The sequence below is a fragment of the Anomaloglossus baeobatrachus genome, chromosome 5, assembly GCF_048569485.1.
Source record: "Anomaloglossus baeobatrachus isolate aAnoBae1 chromosome 5, aAnoBae1.hap1, whole genome shotgun sequence".
NCBI classification, from domain to species: Eukaryota; Metazoa; Chordata; class Amphibia; order Anura; family Aromobatidae; genus Anomaloglossus; species Anomaloglossus baeobatrachus.
Genome location: NC_134357.1, coordinates 497413300 through 497431005, shown reverse-complemented (window position 1 = coordinate 497431005; position 17706 = coordinate 497413300). Strand labels below are relative to the sequence as shown.

General features: G+C 41.9%; 1 protein-coding gene across 1 annotated transcript in view; it reads left to right on the top strand.

Annotated features, from left to right (window-relative positions):
* LOC142311917 (heparan sulfate glucosamine 3-O-sulfotransferase 3B1-like) overlaps positions 1-17470 on the top strand; it is a 29472-nt gene extending 12002 nt beyond the window's left edge. Inside the window, exon 2 of the mRNA XM_075350777.1 lies at positions 13262-17470. Coding sequence (XP_075206892.1) covers positions 13262-13880 — 619 coding nt within the window. The 3' untranslated portion in view covers positions 13881-17470. The remainder of the gene's footprint in view (positions 1-13261) is intronic.
* The last annotated feature ends 236 nt before the right edge of the window (positions 17471-17706 follow it).

Sequence of the window (17706 nt, the reverse complement as noted above, 5' to 3'; positions counted from 1 at the left end):
GAGAAATCCTCTATGGCCTTTTCGTACTGATTTACCAGTTGAGATCCATTATATCGATGACCTCACAGGCAATGACGGCTTTTGCTTATACGACTCTTTGGTTACACAGTGGCTTTAAATAATATGAAAGTATTTTTTCCCCCTTTTAAATACTTAAGAAGACAGCTAAATTAAAACAAATGTCAAACTGTCAGGCGGCTGCCACTTTAATTACCAGTCACTTGTTTGCCTTTCAAATAATCTAATCTGATAATCTCCAGAGAATAGAACTTTTTTTTTTAGGTAATAACACTAACAGATTCCAGTTTCGTGGGTAGTTTTGTAGAAGGAGCTATTTGTAAGATGTCGTGGACATTTCCAAACAAAGTCTTTTAAGCTGTTAACTAGTTGTGTATTTTTTTTTTTAAATTTTATGAATATATTTTTTATTTATTTGCGTCAACACTAGAAATTAAAATTCTCAAATTTTCTTAATTTTAATTTTCTTTTTCTTGAGGTGGTGTAAGTTTGATAGCAAACATAAGCTCAGTCCACAGAGGGGGCTGAGATTTCCGCACAGATGGCGTATATAATCCATGTTTCATAGGATAGTGGGGAGGGAATTTGGTTGGGGGGGCTTCTAAGAAAAGGCCTTTTGCCCCATTGACTACTATATAAAAAGAGGGAGCATATTGTCTGCCCAGCTCAGATTTCTGGACACCGCCTTCCTCGTCCCCTCACCTGTTGTGTCGTTGAACTGTCCATAACGGCTGGAACATTTTTGTGACTGGTGCTCGGAAGGTGGCTTTGATATTTCAACGCTCGTGACCAAGATTCCCACATTGGGATCAGGCGAAGATCATGCCCATCGTAAAAATGTTTCATTCATTCAGTCATCGAATAATGTCCCACAGTCCAAGCTGGGGAGGCCAATCGTTGCTCGGAAACATTTGCTGTGGGAGTCATGCTCACCATGAGGTCTTCATATGACACTCAATCCTAGGCTTCTACTGTTTATACTTCTGTATCATAACATACCCTTCCGTATATTTTACTTTTCTGGAGGGCTGCTACAATTGTCGGGCTCTTCTCTCAAATGCACAACAGGTTGGTTCTCTTCTATTTTGGTTCTTTCCTAATGACTTCCATTACAACTCCCACGGGGGCTGTCACCTAGCTTTCCTACACTTCTGACTGGACTTTCCATCCATCCTTAGTACCGGTAACCCTAGGAGGAGTTGTTTTTTAGCTTTGTTCTATTTGTACAACCTAATCATTACAACTCCCACAAGAGCCATCGCCTTGCTTTCCTTCACTTCTTCTGAATGGACTCTCCATCCTTAGGAGGAGTTGTTTTTTAGCTTTGTTCTATTTGTACAACCTAATCATTACAACTCCCACAAGAGCCATCGTCTTGCTTTCCTTCACTTCTTCTGAATGGACTCTCCATCCTTAGTACCGGTATCCCCACTTGTAGGTTTGTTACTTATGGGACATCTTGACAACACTCAATATGGGACCTGTAATGGCAGCCTGGTGGGTTGTCGCCAATCAGTCCTAGGAGGAGGAGTTGGTTTTTAGCTTTGCTCTATATGTACAATCTAACCATTACAACTCCCATGGTAACTGTTGCCTAGCTTTCCTACAGTTTTGAATGGAATTTCCATCCTTTGTACGGGTATCCCTACCTATAGGTTTATCACTTTTGGGACGTCTTTGCAACACTCGATGTGGGAACTGTAATGGCAACCTAGTGGGTTGTCGCCAACCAGTCCTAGGAAGAGTTGGTTTTTAGCTTTGCTCTATTTGTACAATCTAACCATTACAACTCCAACGGGGCCTATTTCCTAGCTTTCCTACACTTCTGAATGGACTTTCCATCAATCCTTAGTACCGTTATCTCTACTTTACAGGTTTATCACTTATGGGACATCTTTGCAACGCTCAATGTTGAAACTGTAATAGCAACCTGGTGGGTTATCGCAAACCAATCCTAGGAGGAGTTGTTTTTTAGCTTTGCTCTATGTACAACCTAACCTTTGCTATCATTAGGCTTGCACTACCCGGGTTTGGGTTAATATATCATTGGTTGTTGGCTGCTGTTTAGGTTGGCGTCTATACAGTTTAATCATAGAAACCCGAATGCGTTAGCCAGTGATGCAGTGGAGGTTAATGGAAATGGTGACCTGTATGCGTCTATATTTTCCTTACAGTGACCACTGTTGGTCCAACCTAACCTCCTGAGCCAAGCGAATGTTAAACAAATTACAGGTCCTATTATTTCAGACCTTTATAATTAAAGGGTTGTGCCTGGTACCCGGAGCAGGAGCGGATAACAATCTGTACCGTGATTAGAGGGCAAAGGCTACACCAGAGGACATAATTACATGGACTTTGAAGGATTACTCCAAAAGGTGTATAGTGGCATTATCCTAATGGAGTACAGATCACTTTGCAGTGCAAACCAAATAGCTTCAGGCCATTACTACTGGCTGATCTGATATTTTAAGCTTTTGGTCACTCTTGAGAATTTGAAGAATTCCCCATTGACGCTGTAGAACGGATACTGGGGATACATTGATGATCATCGTATCACTATCTAGTCCATATCGCATATTAAAATGTTACGAGTACTGGTTTGCGATTTACCAGTTGTTAAATTGGGGTGGGGGGGGGTTGATTTGAACGATTCTTCACGAATATAACAATATGTTTTTGCCGTAAGAACTTTTGAAGTCTGTTTCCTAAAATTGTAAAATTTGCATTGATATCGTTTCACGTGACTAAATCGAAAAACTACCAAAATCCAACTCTATAAACTTTAGATTATTTCCTCCATGATTCGGTAAAAGAAGAAACTTATCACAATAGTTCTGTGACCGGATGTGCATTCCTTTCCTATACCTTTTTTAAGTGTTTCCTCCCTCTTTCAAAAAAACAATTGTAGTTTATAGTCCTGAGAAAAAAAATGTGTTTTTTTGAGAACTTTTTTTTTCCATTTTTTTTTTTCAGGGCCTTGTTGATTACATTTACAGTATGTGCATCCCCCTTGTGTCCGTAAAACAGCTGGTTAGCAATGATATAACATGTCTGCGAAAGCCAACTACGTATCAAATGCTTGGTCTTGTCATAAATCGGGGGGTGGGAGGGTTAGAAATTCTCTTGTCACCCAGTGCGGATCATAAGATCCGGCAATAATGTCTACTTGCCAAATTAAAAAAAAAAATAACGTGAACGAAAGTGCTTGCGCTCCCTAACGGCCATCGTAGAGCCTGCGTGCAGCGAGTTGCTGACACGTACACACAGAAAATAAAAATAAACAAAATGATTAGCTAAACTGCCTGTGATTCAGGGACGCCCGCCCCATCCAAACAAAATCAGAGGGGAGTTGCTTGACAAGTCAGTATTTTGTGTCTGAAGCTTGTTCTCTATAAGAAAGTGGGAAACGCACACAGAGCCTCTTATTATATACCAGACTTGTAATTAGCCAGGATCGTTACCCATGGAGCCTGGCACCAGCCCCCTTCCCTCTAACTAAAAAACATGTATGAGCATTTCGGGAAGCACGGACATTGTTGCCTATTTTCAAAAAGTTTCTTAAAATCCATACAAAAAGTTTGGATTTCAAGTTTGAACATTTTTGGCTGTTCACTTTTGCATTCATTTTCTTGTGCTCTCATCTGTATGTCGTTTTTACTCGCTTAGGGACTAATTAGTTATTGATTATTGTATCCTTAGGCTTTTTAGTCTTTCCATGTTCTTGCAAATTGCTACTTAAGAGAGGAAGCGGACTTGAACTTTAGTACCACCTACTTTAAGTAGCAACCCTAAAAGTCAGTATCGACCCTTTAACAAGCCTTGCAACATGACTTAGAGATTCTGGTTTGGCTTTTAATCTGTTTGCAGACACGGGTTTCGGGGTGTCGACTCTCCTCAGTGCAAAGCATCAGATCTGATTTGGCTGTGAGAGGCCTGTTTGGGATCTAAAGGGTAACCTCTCTCCTTGTGGAGATTGACATGTCTGGCTGAGATCTCTCATATAGCCAAATCACATCTCTTGCTTTCCACTGCATTGAAGAGGGGCAGCTATAAAGTTTCTGGTTTGGCAATCCTATAAGTGAATATCGACCCTTTAACGAGCCTTGCAACATGACTTATGATAAACGCCAACTAGAATCTCTGTTTGCAGACACTTGTTTCGGGGTGTTGCCACGTCTCAGTGCAAAGTATGAAAATCTGATCTGGCTGAGTGAGGCCTCTGACTGAGGTTTAAGAGAACAGTTCTCTTTGTGAAGATTGGTGTGGCTGACAGTCTTCTCATAGAGCCAAATCAGATGTCTTGCTTTGCACTGCACTGAAGAGGGGCAACACCATGAAACACGTGTCTTCAAATTAAAATTCTAGTTTGGCTTTTATCCTAAGTGATGTGCTCTTAAAGAGGAGGTCTGATACGGTCTGGTCTGATGGGCGTCACTGCTCTCGGGTCTGTCGCCGTTTTGGGCCCTGTGATCGTCATTTAATGCTCCTCTTGGAAATTAAATATGCAAATAGAGTCGTCAGAGAGGAGGAGGACTTGAACTCCTTGGATTGTTACTTTGAATAGGTAGCACCAAAGTCAATATTAACTCTTTTAAAAGGAAACCTGTCACCGACTCACCTGCAGGGAGGTCCCATACTGTCCGGTTGGCGTTGCTGCTCTTGGGTCCGGTGCCTCCTCTATCCCTGCAATCGCCAACCTCCTTGCTTTGTGTGGATGATGCGTCCTACATCATCCACACAGTAAGAGGACAGAGCAAAGTACTGAAATGCACAGGTGCGGGTGTTCTTTGACCTTTTCCCACCCATTACAGTACTTTGCTCTGCCCTTAGCAGGGAAGAGCAAAGTGTATGTGTGCAGGAGCACAATGGAGGACTGTGTTGATGACGTAGGATGCGTCATCCACACGAAGCAAGGAGGATGGCGATTGCACGGATAGAGGAGGCACCGGACCCAAGAGCAGCAACGCCAACTGGACTGTATGAGACCTCCCTGCAGGTGAGTCGGTGACAGGTTCCCTTTCAAAAGGGTCGATATTGACTTTAGTGCTACCTATTCAAAGTAGCAATCCAAGGAGTTCAAGTCCTCCTCCTCTCTGACTCAGTTTGCATATTTAATTTCCCAGAGGAGCATTGTATGGCCTATAAGTCTCCACAAGGAGATAGACTCCATGTTCTTGGTCATGTATGTTTTTACTTCACATTTTCTAAGTGCAAAGATCTTGTCTCTTGCATAGAAGAATTTGTCCACAATGTAATTCTTTTCTCAAAAACTACTAAAACCCAGAACACAGTACCCAATACTTCACCGCAATTCCCCAATTTTTCTTTACATCTGTGATCAAACCAGCTTGAACTTGAAGACTATGTAATGATGGACAGCTGGAACCGCTCCGAGACCACACATTTTGCAATATTGTTTTGATGGCTTTATTTCTGTTTGAGTATCGTTAGTGAATTAACGTCCAGAAGATTTTATGAGCATGATGAATGTGCAATCAATTTCTCTAATGGTTTAACATTTGTATCTAATTGGGCAGTTATTGTTCTGACTGCTCGTTATGGTTTGATGGTAGTCGCTCTACGTGGTTGTTGGAAAGAACACAGCTCTTCTCCAGTCTGAAGAGCAGAAATCCCTTCTCCGGGAAACTAAAAGATGCATTTGTCAGCATGTAGTGTCCGCAGAAAACTGAAATGAACAGTAGGGGGTGACTGCATGGTTTGGGATTATCCAATCCTGTTCTGGCTCCTTGGAAGGACACAATGGCTCCAAGAGTCATCAGATGGGGGGTAGAGGCAGTGACTGCCATAGTAAAAAGGAAAAGAATGGAAGGACGAATGGTTTTCAATGAAAGTTGCAAAGGTTAATTGTGTATGGGAGCAAGCAGCGTAGAAAACTGAAGGCAAATGGGGGGCCGCCTCCTAACACAGTCTGGATAAGTAGTAGAGGTGAATAGGGAGGTGGGGAACGATTGGTTATACCCTGTGTGAATACAACTAGCAACAGTTGGAAAAACATATCTGTGGGGGACAGGAATCTCCCGCTGCCCTGCAGAATAAAACGTGCTTCGTGCCCACTGGATCTGACATGTCGGCCTTTTATGTCTTCTAAAAGCCTCTGCGTAGATGGACGGTTGGGCTTTATTGTTCCGTGCTGCTCATGCTGCTTTCCCCGAGGATTGCACATTTCTGTAAAAGCCAAGGACTGACCCATATATATCAATGAAGAGAAGCCAGCAAATTACAGTTTACCCAAACAGAATGGTTAAATACTGGAGCGCTCTGTTGGGCTCTTGCTAATGCAGCCGTAACGTCCCTGCATATGATGGCACCTTTCAAGTTGTCGATGATGTATTCGGACTCACTCATGGAAAGAGTGGACATATAAAACAGTACTTAGAGCGTTTCACTGTAAAATCAAAATATCTTTAACTCAAAGGTCTTGGGTAGAGATGAGCAACCTAAGGTTCAGTGTTCGTACCAAACACGGGCATTACAAAAAACAGAGGTCGGGTGCTTTACGTATGCAAACCACTCGCGCGAGCATCGGTATGCTTGGGTACACTCAGTGCTTAGCCCAGTGCAAGCCGCTTGCAGTGTATGAACGGCTTGCACTGGGGGTAATAACAGTGATCGGATGTAATGTGCACCCCCCCCAAAAAATGAAATAAACTCCTGCCCACCTGCAATGGAAGTGTTCTGTTTATGGCTAGCTACATGTGGATGGAGACCCAAACTGCTCAGTTAGTGACTTCCCTTGGGGTTCAGTTCATATCCGGGTCTGAACTTTATATACAGTCCGGCTGAACCCGCCGAACCAAACTTTCATGGGTTCGCTCATTTCTTCTCCTGGGCCCATTGAGAAATCTAATGTGCCATTACATCTAGTCCTGAACTGCAGATTCTACGCCCACTACCTCTAAGTTCTTGTTTCATCCACAGTGGCAAATCGGGAGCAAAATCCTTCCATATAAGAAGTGGATTCACTGCGAGGTTCACTTTGTTATATTAAAAATAGAGAAATCCATGGTTAATATTTCACAACAGAAATTGATGTGCCGTGGGTATTAAAATCTGCACCCAAGGTACGTTTTCACGTGAAAAAAAAAAAGAAAAAATTCCACAGTATATTGATCATGTTTGTGAAGTCCCATCTACATGTCCGGAGCTCAAAATTGCTACGGAATTTCCATGCCCAAATCTGGATGGAAAACTTGTAGCATTTCCATCCTGAGTGGGCGCACCCTAAATCTAGGATGACATAACCGTATTTTCTCCAGCCCAGAACTGTCTGATTATGCTAGTCAGACGCTGATCCATCCGTGTTTGATCAGATTTGGATCCATTGTTCTCATATGTGGAGAAGATTTAAAAAAAAAAGTGAGAATCGAACCACACTTGGATGTCACCGTAGAATTAAAGAAAAGAAAATATGAATCGGCTCACCATGTCCACCGGGTGTATCCTGGTCTTCTTGTCCGCACGGAAAGAACCTTGGTGGGGTATTGCAATCACAAAAGATGGTAGAATCAAGCGATAGAAGACCATCCCGCGATAGAAAATCGTTCTAAGAAAACTTCATTTATTTTGTAAATAAAAAAAGATGTTGCAAGCCATCAGAAAAGAATATCAAATGACACCATGAGGATAAAAGGAAACCTGACGCGTTTCAATTATGTCTTTGTGATTTATATGAACCGACGCGTTTTGGCTTTGCCTTAATCATGGTTTCTATGAACCAACGCGTTTTGCCTATGCCTTAATCATGATTTCTATGAACTGACGCATTTTGGCTATGCCTTAATCATGGTTTCTATAAACCAACGTATTATGGTAATGCCTTAATCATGGTTTCTATGAACTGACGTGTTTCGGCTATGCCTTAATCATGGTTTCTATGAACCGACACTTTTTGGCTATGCCTTTATCATGGTTTTTATGAACTGACGCATTTGGCTATGTCTTAATCATGGTTTCTATGAACGCGTCAAATTTCTTTTTATCCTCAGTGTCATTTGATACTCTTGTCTGACGGCTTGCAACTTTTTTATGAACTAAATGTGAAGTTTTATTATAATTATTTCTATCGTAGGACGACCTTCTATCTCTAGATTTTTCTTTTTACACTTGGAAGTGCAGTCCGATTTTTCTTTCATGAACATAAATGTCAGAGTGCGACCTGGTTTACAGAGGCAATTCATGAATGCTGCAATTTTTTTTATTGTATTTTTTTTGTCCTCCTCAATTTTTTTTTTCTATATAGATTGAATAATGTTGGTCCAAATGTGATCCAACGTTTTGTGCAAAAATACGGTTGTCTGTACAATCCCTAAATCTACATTCACGCGTCCAACAATCTGACTGCATCACATTGCTCTGGTTCCTAGCCTCACCACGCAGCCATATATTTACAAACATGATTTATCAATGTCAGCAGAATTTGTCACGAATGGGGTCATTTTGGGGTCACATGAACGGATATCGGGTCAAATGACCAAGTGACCAAAGGTAGAAATCAAAAAATCAATAGGCGATCAGAGAATATAAAAAGAGAAGTTGCTGAATGGTTGACGAGTGTGGATTCATATCTGCTCCTCTGGAAGGGTCAATACATTGTCGGAATCGGAGAAAGGTGATTCACACTTTGCTTTGTTCTCCGCTATTGTCTATTGGCTTTGTTATCTTGCAGGAGGGAAGGGCCGATAGTGTTTTTGTCTTCGCTATATCCCCTACTTTTGGTTATCAAGTGTCAGGCACATTATGATTGAGCAGGCTCTCTGGGTGAATTAGTGCGGTAATACAAACACAGCGGGACATCTGGGGTAATTGGGCTGATGGATGATGAGAAGATCTTCAAGGGTTTGCACACAATTCTTTTTTTTTTTTTCTATTGTTTTCCTTGCTTAGATTTTCTATTATGCTAAAACTCCTTCCTCCTGCCTACATAATGGTAACGGGAGTTAAATAATGAAACCTATGTGAAGAGTGTCATGTATGGAGATCAAGACTTAAAAACAAACATAACATTCGTAAGGTTAAATTTAATTTTAAATTATTGAGATGGCAGCGGCAGCCCTGTCACACGATGGACACCGGTAGCGGCCTACAGACCCCATCAACTAATAGTGTTTGTGTGGTTTTGCACACTACACCATTGATATCCATAGGATTGGATCTAATCAATCTAATGTGTATATGGGGGGATGAAAGATGATTGTCGAGAGAGATAATGATCCGGTATGTCCCCTTTCGGACTCCCAGTCCTCTTGTTCTTTAGAGGTAAGCCACCACTAGAGCAGCCTGACCCTGTCTCATAGAGAACACTGGAGCACTCACTTTGCCCCATGTATAGGAGAGTTGAGATCGATATTTGTTGGCCAAAATATGGTTTGGCCGATCCTTGAGTTATCTAAATTCTATGGTAGGCTTTATTCTTTTGGTAAAAAATTAAAAAAGTATCTATTATGAAAGCCTCTGACACCGGTATAAACATTGTTTAATACTATTTTTTTTTTCTTGGTGAATAGCCCCAAAAGTATTGTAGGTGGCTATTGTCACGATTCTCTGTGCAGAGCATCTCACAGACTTAGAGATGCTCTGTGGCATATAATGAGCTGGCAGCTTGGTTACTACACAGGAGTCCAGGTTGGTTCTGGGAGGTGCTGCTTACTTAGCTGTTCTATCTTCTGGGTAACTGCTCAGACTTCTTTACTGAGCATGGTCCCCCAGAACTCCCCAAGTTGTATTCTCTGGCTCTGCTGTGTTGCCATAGTTTGTATGTCTGCTTGTGTTTTGATCTTGGTATTCTGAGCCTGGCCTGTTATTGGACTTCTCTCTGCCCATTCCCTATTCCTGTCATGTTTTCCTGCCTGAAACCCAAACTGTTACTTGACCACATATCTACTTCCTCCCTTCATCTACTACGTGCTCTCCTGGTATTTTGACCCTTGGATTGTGACCTGACTACGCCTCTGATTACACCTTATGATTATACGTGACTTCCTGTTACCTGACCCCGGCTTTCCTGACTACCCTTCCGCCGATGCGACCCTGTAAGGTAGTAACTAGCGTTACAGCTATAGTGTTCAGTGAGGGTCTGTTGACAGTCATGGAGAGCATCTATTGACATGAATTTCTTCAGATTTACATCTGAAGGTCTTAAGCCTGCTTTACATGTTACGATTAAGCATACGATATGGTATGCGATCGTAACCGCCCCCATCGTAAGTGCGGCACGTTCAATTTACTTACCCTTCCATACGACCTCGATGTGGGCGGCGAACATCCACTTCCTGGAGTGGGAGGGACGTTCGACGTCACATCGACGTCACGCAGCAGCCGGCCAATAGAAGCGGAGGGGCGGAGATGAGCGGGACATAAACATCCCGCCCACCTCCTTCCTTCCGCATTGCCGGCGGGAGTCGCAGGACACAGGTAAGATCTGTTCATCGTTCCTGGGGTGTCACACACTGCGATGTGTGCTACCTCGGGAACATTGAACAACCTCATGTTCAATTTTTAGCAATTAAACGACGTGCATGCGATGAACGTTTTAACGTTCAATCGCAATCGAACGTAGCTGTCAAACGCTACAATATAACTTACGATGCCGGATGTGCGTCACTTACGACATGACCCCGCCGACACATCGTAAGATATATTGTAGTGTGTAAAGCCCACTGAAGACTAGAGGGTTGTTGAGCGACCAAAGCAACGTCTTCCCCATTTTGCCTCTCCTTTAATGCAACGTTGGCCACTGTTTTGACAATAAGACAACTTACGATGTAAAGCATTTGGTAGATAAAGCAGACCCCCACCTCATACACATTAGACTCGTGTTGGCCAAACCCGACAGTATTGACCAGTTCGGCAGACAGTCTTATGCATATGAGGGACCCGGCCAACTGATTGACTTTGGAGATGTTGATAGGACATGTCCAATTTCGGACTGGTGATCACTTTCTTTTCCTAAAAATAAGCCGTTATAAGAAATGGCTTTCTCATAGATGACACAGAAGTTCTCCACCAAACGAGCACTTGTGTATGGGAGAGACGGCCAAAACAGCTGTCAGCCAAAGATCCGCCAAAGTATGTGTATGGCCGGCTTAAGATTCAGCGTGGCATGAATTAAGAACGTCGCTTATCTCGTAAAGAACCAGAGGCATCACTAGAAGGAAAACTCATTAATCTCTCCTAGTCTCGATCTGTCCCCGTGTTTTTAATACTCATCATGAATACAGAAAGTGGATTGTAAAGGGCTCAACGCTTTCCTCTCTCCAATGAAATTTCGTAGTCCTTTTACAATCCCATCATATCGTCTCATAATTTCAGTGCCGGGTGGCGCGGGTTAATGTCTGCGTTTGCAAACAAATTATATGGAGGCCCAACAATCTGCTGAGAGTTTACAGTAATTTGAAGTAATTTAGCAATCTGCTCTATGTGGCGTTGACGGCCGTTATCCAAAGTAAGACGTGTAAAAAGAAAAAAAAGAACAGGATGTAATTGGACAAAGAAATGGCTTATGGAGGAGATTGAGGAACATTTAGCCTGCCGGGGTTGTCATTGTTCAGCTTTTATTACAGCACTGAAAGACTCCGTTTTATTTAATAGCTCTGGTAATGTAATATACAATACATAAAGTGGAGCTGGTGTTACTTCGGGTCGATAGAGCGGCAGATTAGATTAAAAAAACAAGGAAACCTTTCAGATTTTTTTATATTTTTATATATTAAATCTGATTAGAGGGAACCTATAACAGTACCCTGATCATGAGGGGCCTTTTTATGTATGGCTACTATACATGCATAGTCATCCATTATGTACTTGTCATCCATTTGACTAATATAACGTGATAGTATCAGTGACACGATACCTGTGACATGAAATTTGATGCAGATTCTAATCCAAAATCTGTGGACGAGGCATAGAAGGAAAAATAAGTAGGCCACAGGCAAAAAAGTATCATCATATTTATGGCTAACATGAAGGCTAATCCTTGTCTGGATCTGCCTCACACCCAGCACAACATCGGTGGCAGAAATTTGAGTGTTACTTTTGGAAATTCATGTCATCATACCCATTATTACTGCAAAAAGTGGAGAATCCAGAAAGATTTGACAACTGGAAACCATTGTTGGTAGCCATCAGATGAGATTGATAAGGAAGATTCCCCAGTGAGAGTCTGCTGAAGGTCAAATCAAAAGTTACCGAGTACTAGCAGGAGGAATTCAGACCACACGAAGAATACTGGTATGAATTCCTCACTCAGTAGAGAGGAGGAGTCACAAATTTGTGCATGCTACACAATGATAAGCACTAAGGCACGAGGAACATTAAAGATATTGTTGAATACGTTAACATTGATGGCCTATACTTAAGATGGGTCATCAGTGTCTGTTCGGCAGTAGACCGATACCCGGCACCCGCACCAATCTGCTGCTCAGTGCCGGCAGTGGCAGCAGACAGCTGGAAATGCTCAGTTCTGGAGCTGACCCATCAACAGAAGCGGCCGGGAAGGGCACATCCGCCTCCCAGTCAAATCAATAGAAGGTGGATGTTCAGCCACTGTCAAAAGACAGACACTCCAGAACTGAGTATATCCTGCTGCCATCGGCTTGGAGAATAGCTGATTGGTGGGGATTCAGGGTGTTTAGATCCTGGTTGATCAGACATTGATGGGCAATCGATGTAAAAGTGGCCAACCTCTTTCAGCCTCATGATTGATGGAGATATCTACTGGATTTTGGGATTGTTCCAGGCCGAAAAAGTCTGGTCCGCTGATATACCACCAGCTAAGATCCTAATGAGACAGCGATAATGTGCATCCAGGTTTTCATCATTTTCGTTTTCCCTCTTTCCGATCCCCTTACTTATTTAGGAAACAGCCACAAACCATTTTCCCCCACCTTGCAGCGGTTAATTAGCAAAGTGGGTCAATCCATCTTGAAGGCACACAAATAACTCAGCCTGGTGTTAGCTCAAGATGCCTAACGAGATGCCATTTGTCAAAGAGTTGTGGCTTGCAGAAGGCATTAACCCTTCCAATGAATTCTGGATTACACCAAGGCAAACATCTTTACAAACTAAAATCACTATACTCTTCACCGACTCTAGAGAAGCAATTAGATCCAAGCAATGTCTATTTGAATACCGTAAAGCATATGTACTGTAAATATAACATAAGGATTTCTTATTATCTTGATTTTTTTTATTTGTGATGCTAATGGTTTCTCTCTTTTTTATGTAGAGAATTGATGCCGAGGACGTTAGACGGTCAGATCACCATGGAGAAGACCCCCAGTTACTTTGTGACCAAGGAGGCTCCAGCTCGGCTCTCTGCCATGTCGAAGGATGCTAAGCTAATTGTGGTGGTGAGGGACCCGGTAACTCGCGTCATATCGGATTATACCCAGACGTTGTCCAAGAGGCCGGACATCCCCACATTTGAGAGTTTGACCTTTAAAAACAGGACTACGGGTCTTATCGACATCTCATGGAGTGCCATCCAGATCGGCATCTACGCCAAGCACTTGGAGAACTGGCTCCAGTATTTCCCTATGAGCCAGATCCTCTTTGTGAGCGGGGAGAGACTGATCACGGATCCTGCTGGAGAACTGGGACGTGTCCAGGATTTCCTGGGACTTAAGCGAATCATTACAGACAAACATTTTTATTTTAACAAGACTAAGGGTTTTCCATGTCTCAAAAAGGCGGAGGGGAGCAGCAAACCCCACTGTCTGGGCAAAACCAAGGGCAGGACTCACCCGAATATAAACCCAGAAATCGTCCAGAGATTGCGCGAGTTCTACCGGCCGTTCAATATGAAGTTCTACCAAATGACCGGCCAGGATTTTGGCTGGGACTGAACAAGACAAAAACATTCGATCACAGTCCTAGACTTATGTGAAGTAAACACGTACGTTTGTATGTGTTTGTATAAATGTACAGAGATCTATTTTATTATAATTTATTTGTAATTCCTAAGCAATTAATTCACTAAGCTGCCTAACCACGCGGTTCCTTGATTGCCCATAGTATTAACATTCCATCACACCATAACCCTCGAGAGACAGAAAATCAGTCTTGTCTTCTTTTGCACAGATGACCTGCAGGCAAAATTTTTAGGTCTCGAAAAAAGAGGGGTTTTCCATCTCCATCTTGCATATCCTTTAATGGTTCTCCATATGCAGTCATATATATATATATATATATATATATATATATATATATATATATATATATATATTGAGAAAAAACGAAAGCACAATAACGTTACCTTGGTGTTTTATGTTTACGGGTATTGAAATCCTCCTAAATCCACAATCTTGCTGGGTTCTTGGGTTTTCATTACGCTTCCCGATACTTGGGCATTGATTGTTACTGAATTCAAGGGTAGAGCATACGTCCAGGGGGTTTGTGGTAGAACAGGAAAGTGAATTACCTTTATTTGGAAGTGCCATATCCAATCTAATCACTTTGGGAAAAATATAATCAGACTCCTAACTGCAGTAACACAGTCTAGTCCACCAGGTTAGCACCATTCATGCAATTTGTGGGACGTTTCAAGTGAGAATCTAATTCTTCCCACCGTGGGGTTGGATTGGGCTTTGACTTTCATGTTCATTATTTGGTATATCAAGGACCCATCACAGATCCCAAAGTATTTTGGAAGAGTGTCGCATTGTCAATCATTCTAATAGAGTGGGTAATCTAGCCGATGATAGCCTTTACGCCCCATGTCTTCCATAATTTCTATGCATGATACATTTTATTATTTTTTGTTTTTATTAGTAAGATTTAGTTTATTTTCAGTCAAAAAGCCAACATCTTGGTAGTAGGAATGTGATAAAACCCATGAAAGATTCAAAGTCTTCTTTGCACTGCACTATTAGGCCATGATCCCATTAATGTAAACACTGCAGGATTTATTTTAATTTTTATATTTCTTCTCAGTTCAAGCAAAGAGGATGTGATTTCATGAAAACTTATCCAAATGGTGTGTTGAACTGTTCCTTTTCTTTTAGGGGCATTTTTTTTTCCTAGACTTTGGTTGGACATTTTCAGGGAAAAAAGCAGTGTTTTCGAAGGTGGGAACATGGCCTAACGATACTATTTTTACCATACTAAAGGGGTATATATTGCAGAACTTTGTTACCCTTCCGAACTTTGACCACACAGCTTCATCAATCTTCCACTTTTTCCCCACCAATCGGAATATCCATTTTTCAAAGTTGCATTTCACAAATCAATTTTGACCAGGAAAGGCAAATGTAATTTACTTTCACGATTGTTTTCTTGACCATTGATTGTCTACATTCTTTGGTGTGAATAGTTGGTGGCCAACAACCTGTCAAAATATTATGTAGAATGGAAATTGTTTATTACCTGAAGCTTATGGTATGATTGAATGATTCCTTAGGGCAGTAGTCCCCCAACCTTTGACCTTGAGAGCCACATTTAGATCTCAAAGAGGGTCGCGAGCCACATCCAGCTCCTGCTCCACTCACAGTAGTGACACCCAGAGCCCCTATTATCAGTATACTGACAGCCAACATTTTTCCACAGTAATCACACTGAGACTGTATACTAAGTTCCAGGGGTTCCTACCATACCCCCCTTTCCAATCTCCTCTTCTACTTAAGGCTACTCAAAGTCCCCATCTGGAGACCTGCTCTCCATAGCAGTTTGCTAGACCTGGTACTAATGCACCAAACTGAAAGACAGCTGTGATCCACACATCTTTGGATTGCAAGCCATATGTGGCTCCCGAGCTACAGGTTGGGAACCCCTCCCTTAGGGTTTTTCTTTTACCCATTCAACTGTAGTTAGTGGGTTGTTTTGGACTGTAATCTTCAAGGTTCCCATATACAAAATATGTCAGCCCTAAGCTTGTTCGGCCGGCAGATATTTCTCCTGATTTTCCTCATACACACACTCATTCAGCCTTCGGCAATCTCTCCCAATACACATAAAGGCTTTGTTTGGCTAACAAATATCTCCCCCGACACCCCAATACACAAGTGCTCATGTGGCTGTTGGCCATCTTTCCTGTCCTTACGCTACTGAAATGCTCGGCTTAGCCAACAGCTTTCTCTCTCGACTCTCCCATACACAGGAATTCTCTGCTCTGCTCGTCTTCTCAATTCTGAGGGCATAAAGGTGCTGCCAGACCCCTAAAACTGAAAAGAGCTACGTAACTTTGTGGTGTGCACTCCTTCTCTCGCCCGACATGAGCCGACAGGGTGGAGTCAGGCGGCCTTCCAGCACATCGGTGGGTTCAGCCAACTTTCATCCAATGTGTTTCAAGCTCATGTACGACAAGGTTTAGAGATGGGGCACCTTCCATCTCACTAAATGTTCAAGAAAAGCATCGTTGTAATGTGAGAAACCCCGTTAAGCCATATTTCATATGGCTATTCAACCCAATGATCATAAAGTTACCCTTTAGATTAGGGCAACACGGTGACATGTCACAACCCTGAAATTGCGGGAACATATTGGATGTAGGGATTTACTATAGGATTGCGGTGCGACAGAGTCACAAAGGTTTCCAAACGTGTTGGACCTTTCTTTTCGCATGTGCTCTGGAATCCGACATGCGACTTACTGTTTTACTCACAGCTCAAAAATGGTCAGATGATATTAAGTTGGACAATTGTTTTTGTCTCGCGACTTTTCATAGCGTTACCGTTGCGTGCCGTGTAGCCCCCAACCTTATCGGTACCTGCTGCTGCTTCCCCTCGAATACCTTGCACATGACTTTGTTGGGGTCGGTTAGCTTTTTCCATCTCATTTTAATTTTCTTTTCACATACCAGGAACCCCCCCAAAAGTAACCAAGAGTAATTAATTTTTATTTTAACATCTAAAAGTGGTAATTTTTACACTGCTGCTAAGAAACTATAAAATTGAATGGCTATGCAGAAATCTGTAGAAGTATTTAAGAGAAAAGTGTAATACTATGTTATTTTGTTGCTCTTTCGGATGCAGCCATCCAACGTGAGGTCTACTCGACACATTCGAGCCTTGTGTTGTAAATGCCTTGGTCACCATGGAGCCGAGGTACGTAAAGTACTGCAACCCTCCTGCATCCGGAACGAGGGCTCCGTGGTTAGAATTCGCACATATGACGTAGTGGTTGAGTTTTATTCAGCCGCATCTATTTTATTATTTTGTTTTAATTCTTTTTTTTTTTTCTCTCTGTAACCGGTTACTTTAGAAATAGCAAATTTATATAAATATATATAAGTAAATATATATGAAAGGAATACAAAGGACATTGCGGAATGGGGTGGAAAAAAAAGTACATTGTAAATCAAGTATTTTGTGGTATGTACAATACAAAAAAATAATTTTACACGAACGAAAAAAATGTTTTTAAGAAAAAAGAAAAAAAAGAATATTGCATTCTGAAAATTCATACTATGTCTTTGTATGAGCAAATAAAACTATATTTTACCAAGATAAACCATTGTATTATGTGGTAATTTTATATATGAGTTTAGGATATGATGTGCGGCATCATGAAATCCTCACAACTTTTATAGTGTAAACTGCAAAAATAATTCTAAGTCTGGCAAAGTATGTTGCTAAAGGCGCCCATACACTCCAGAAAAAATGTGGCCCTGCCAAGCGTGCATGTGTTTCCAGTGGGCAAAAGGTAGTAAGCCAATGACAGACCCTTCTCTCTCGG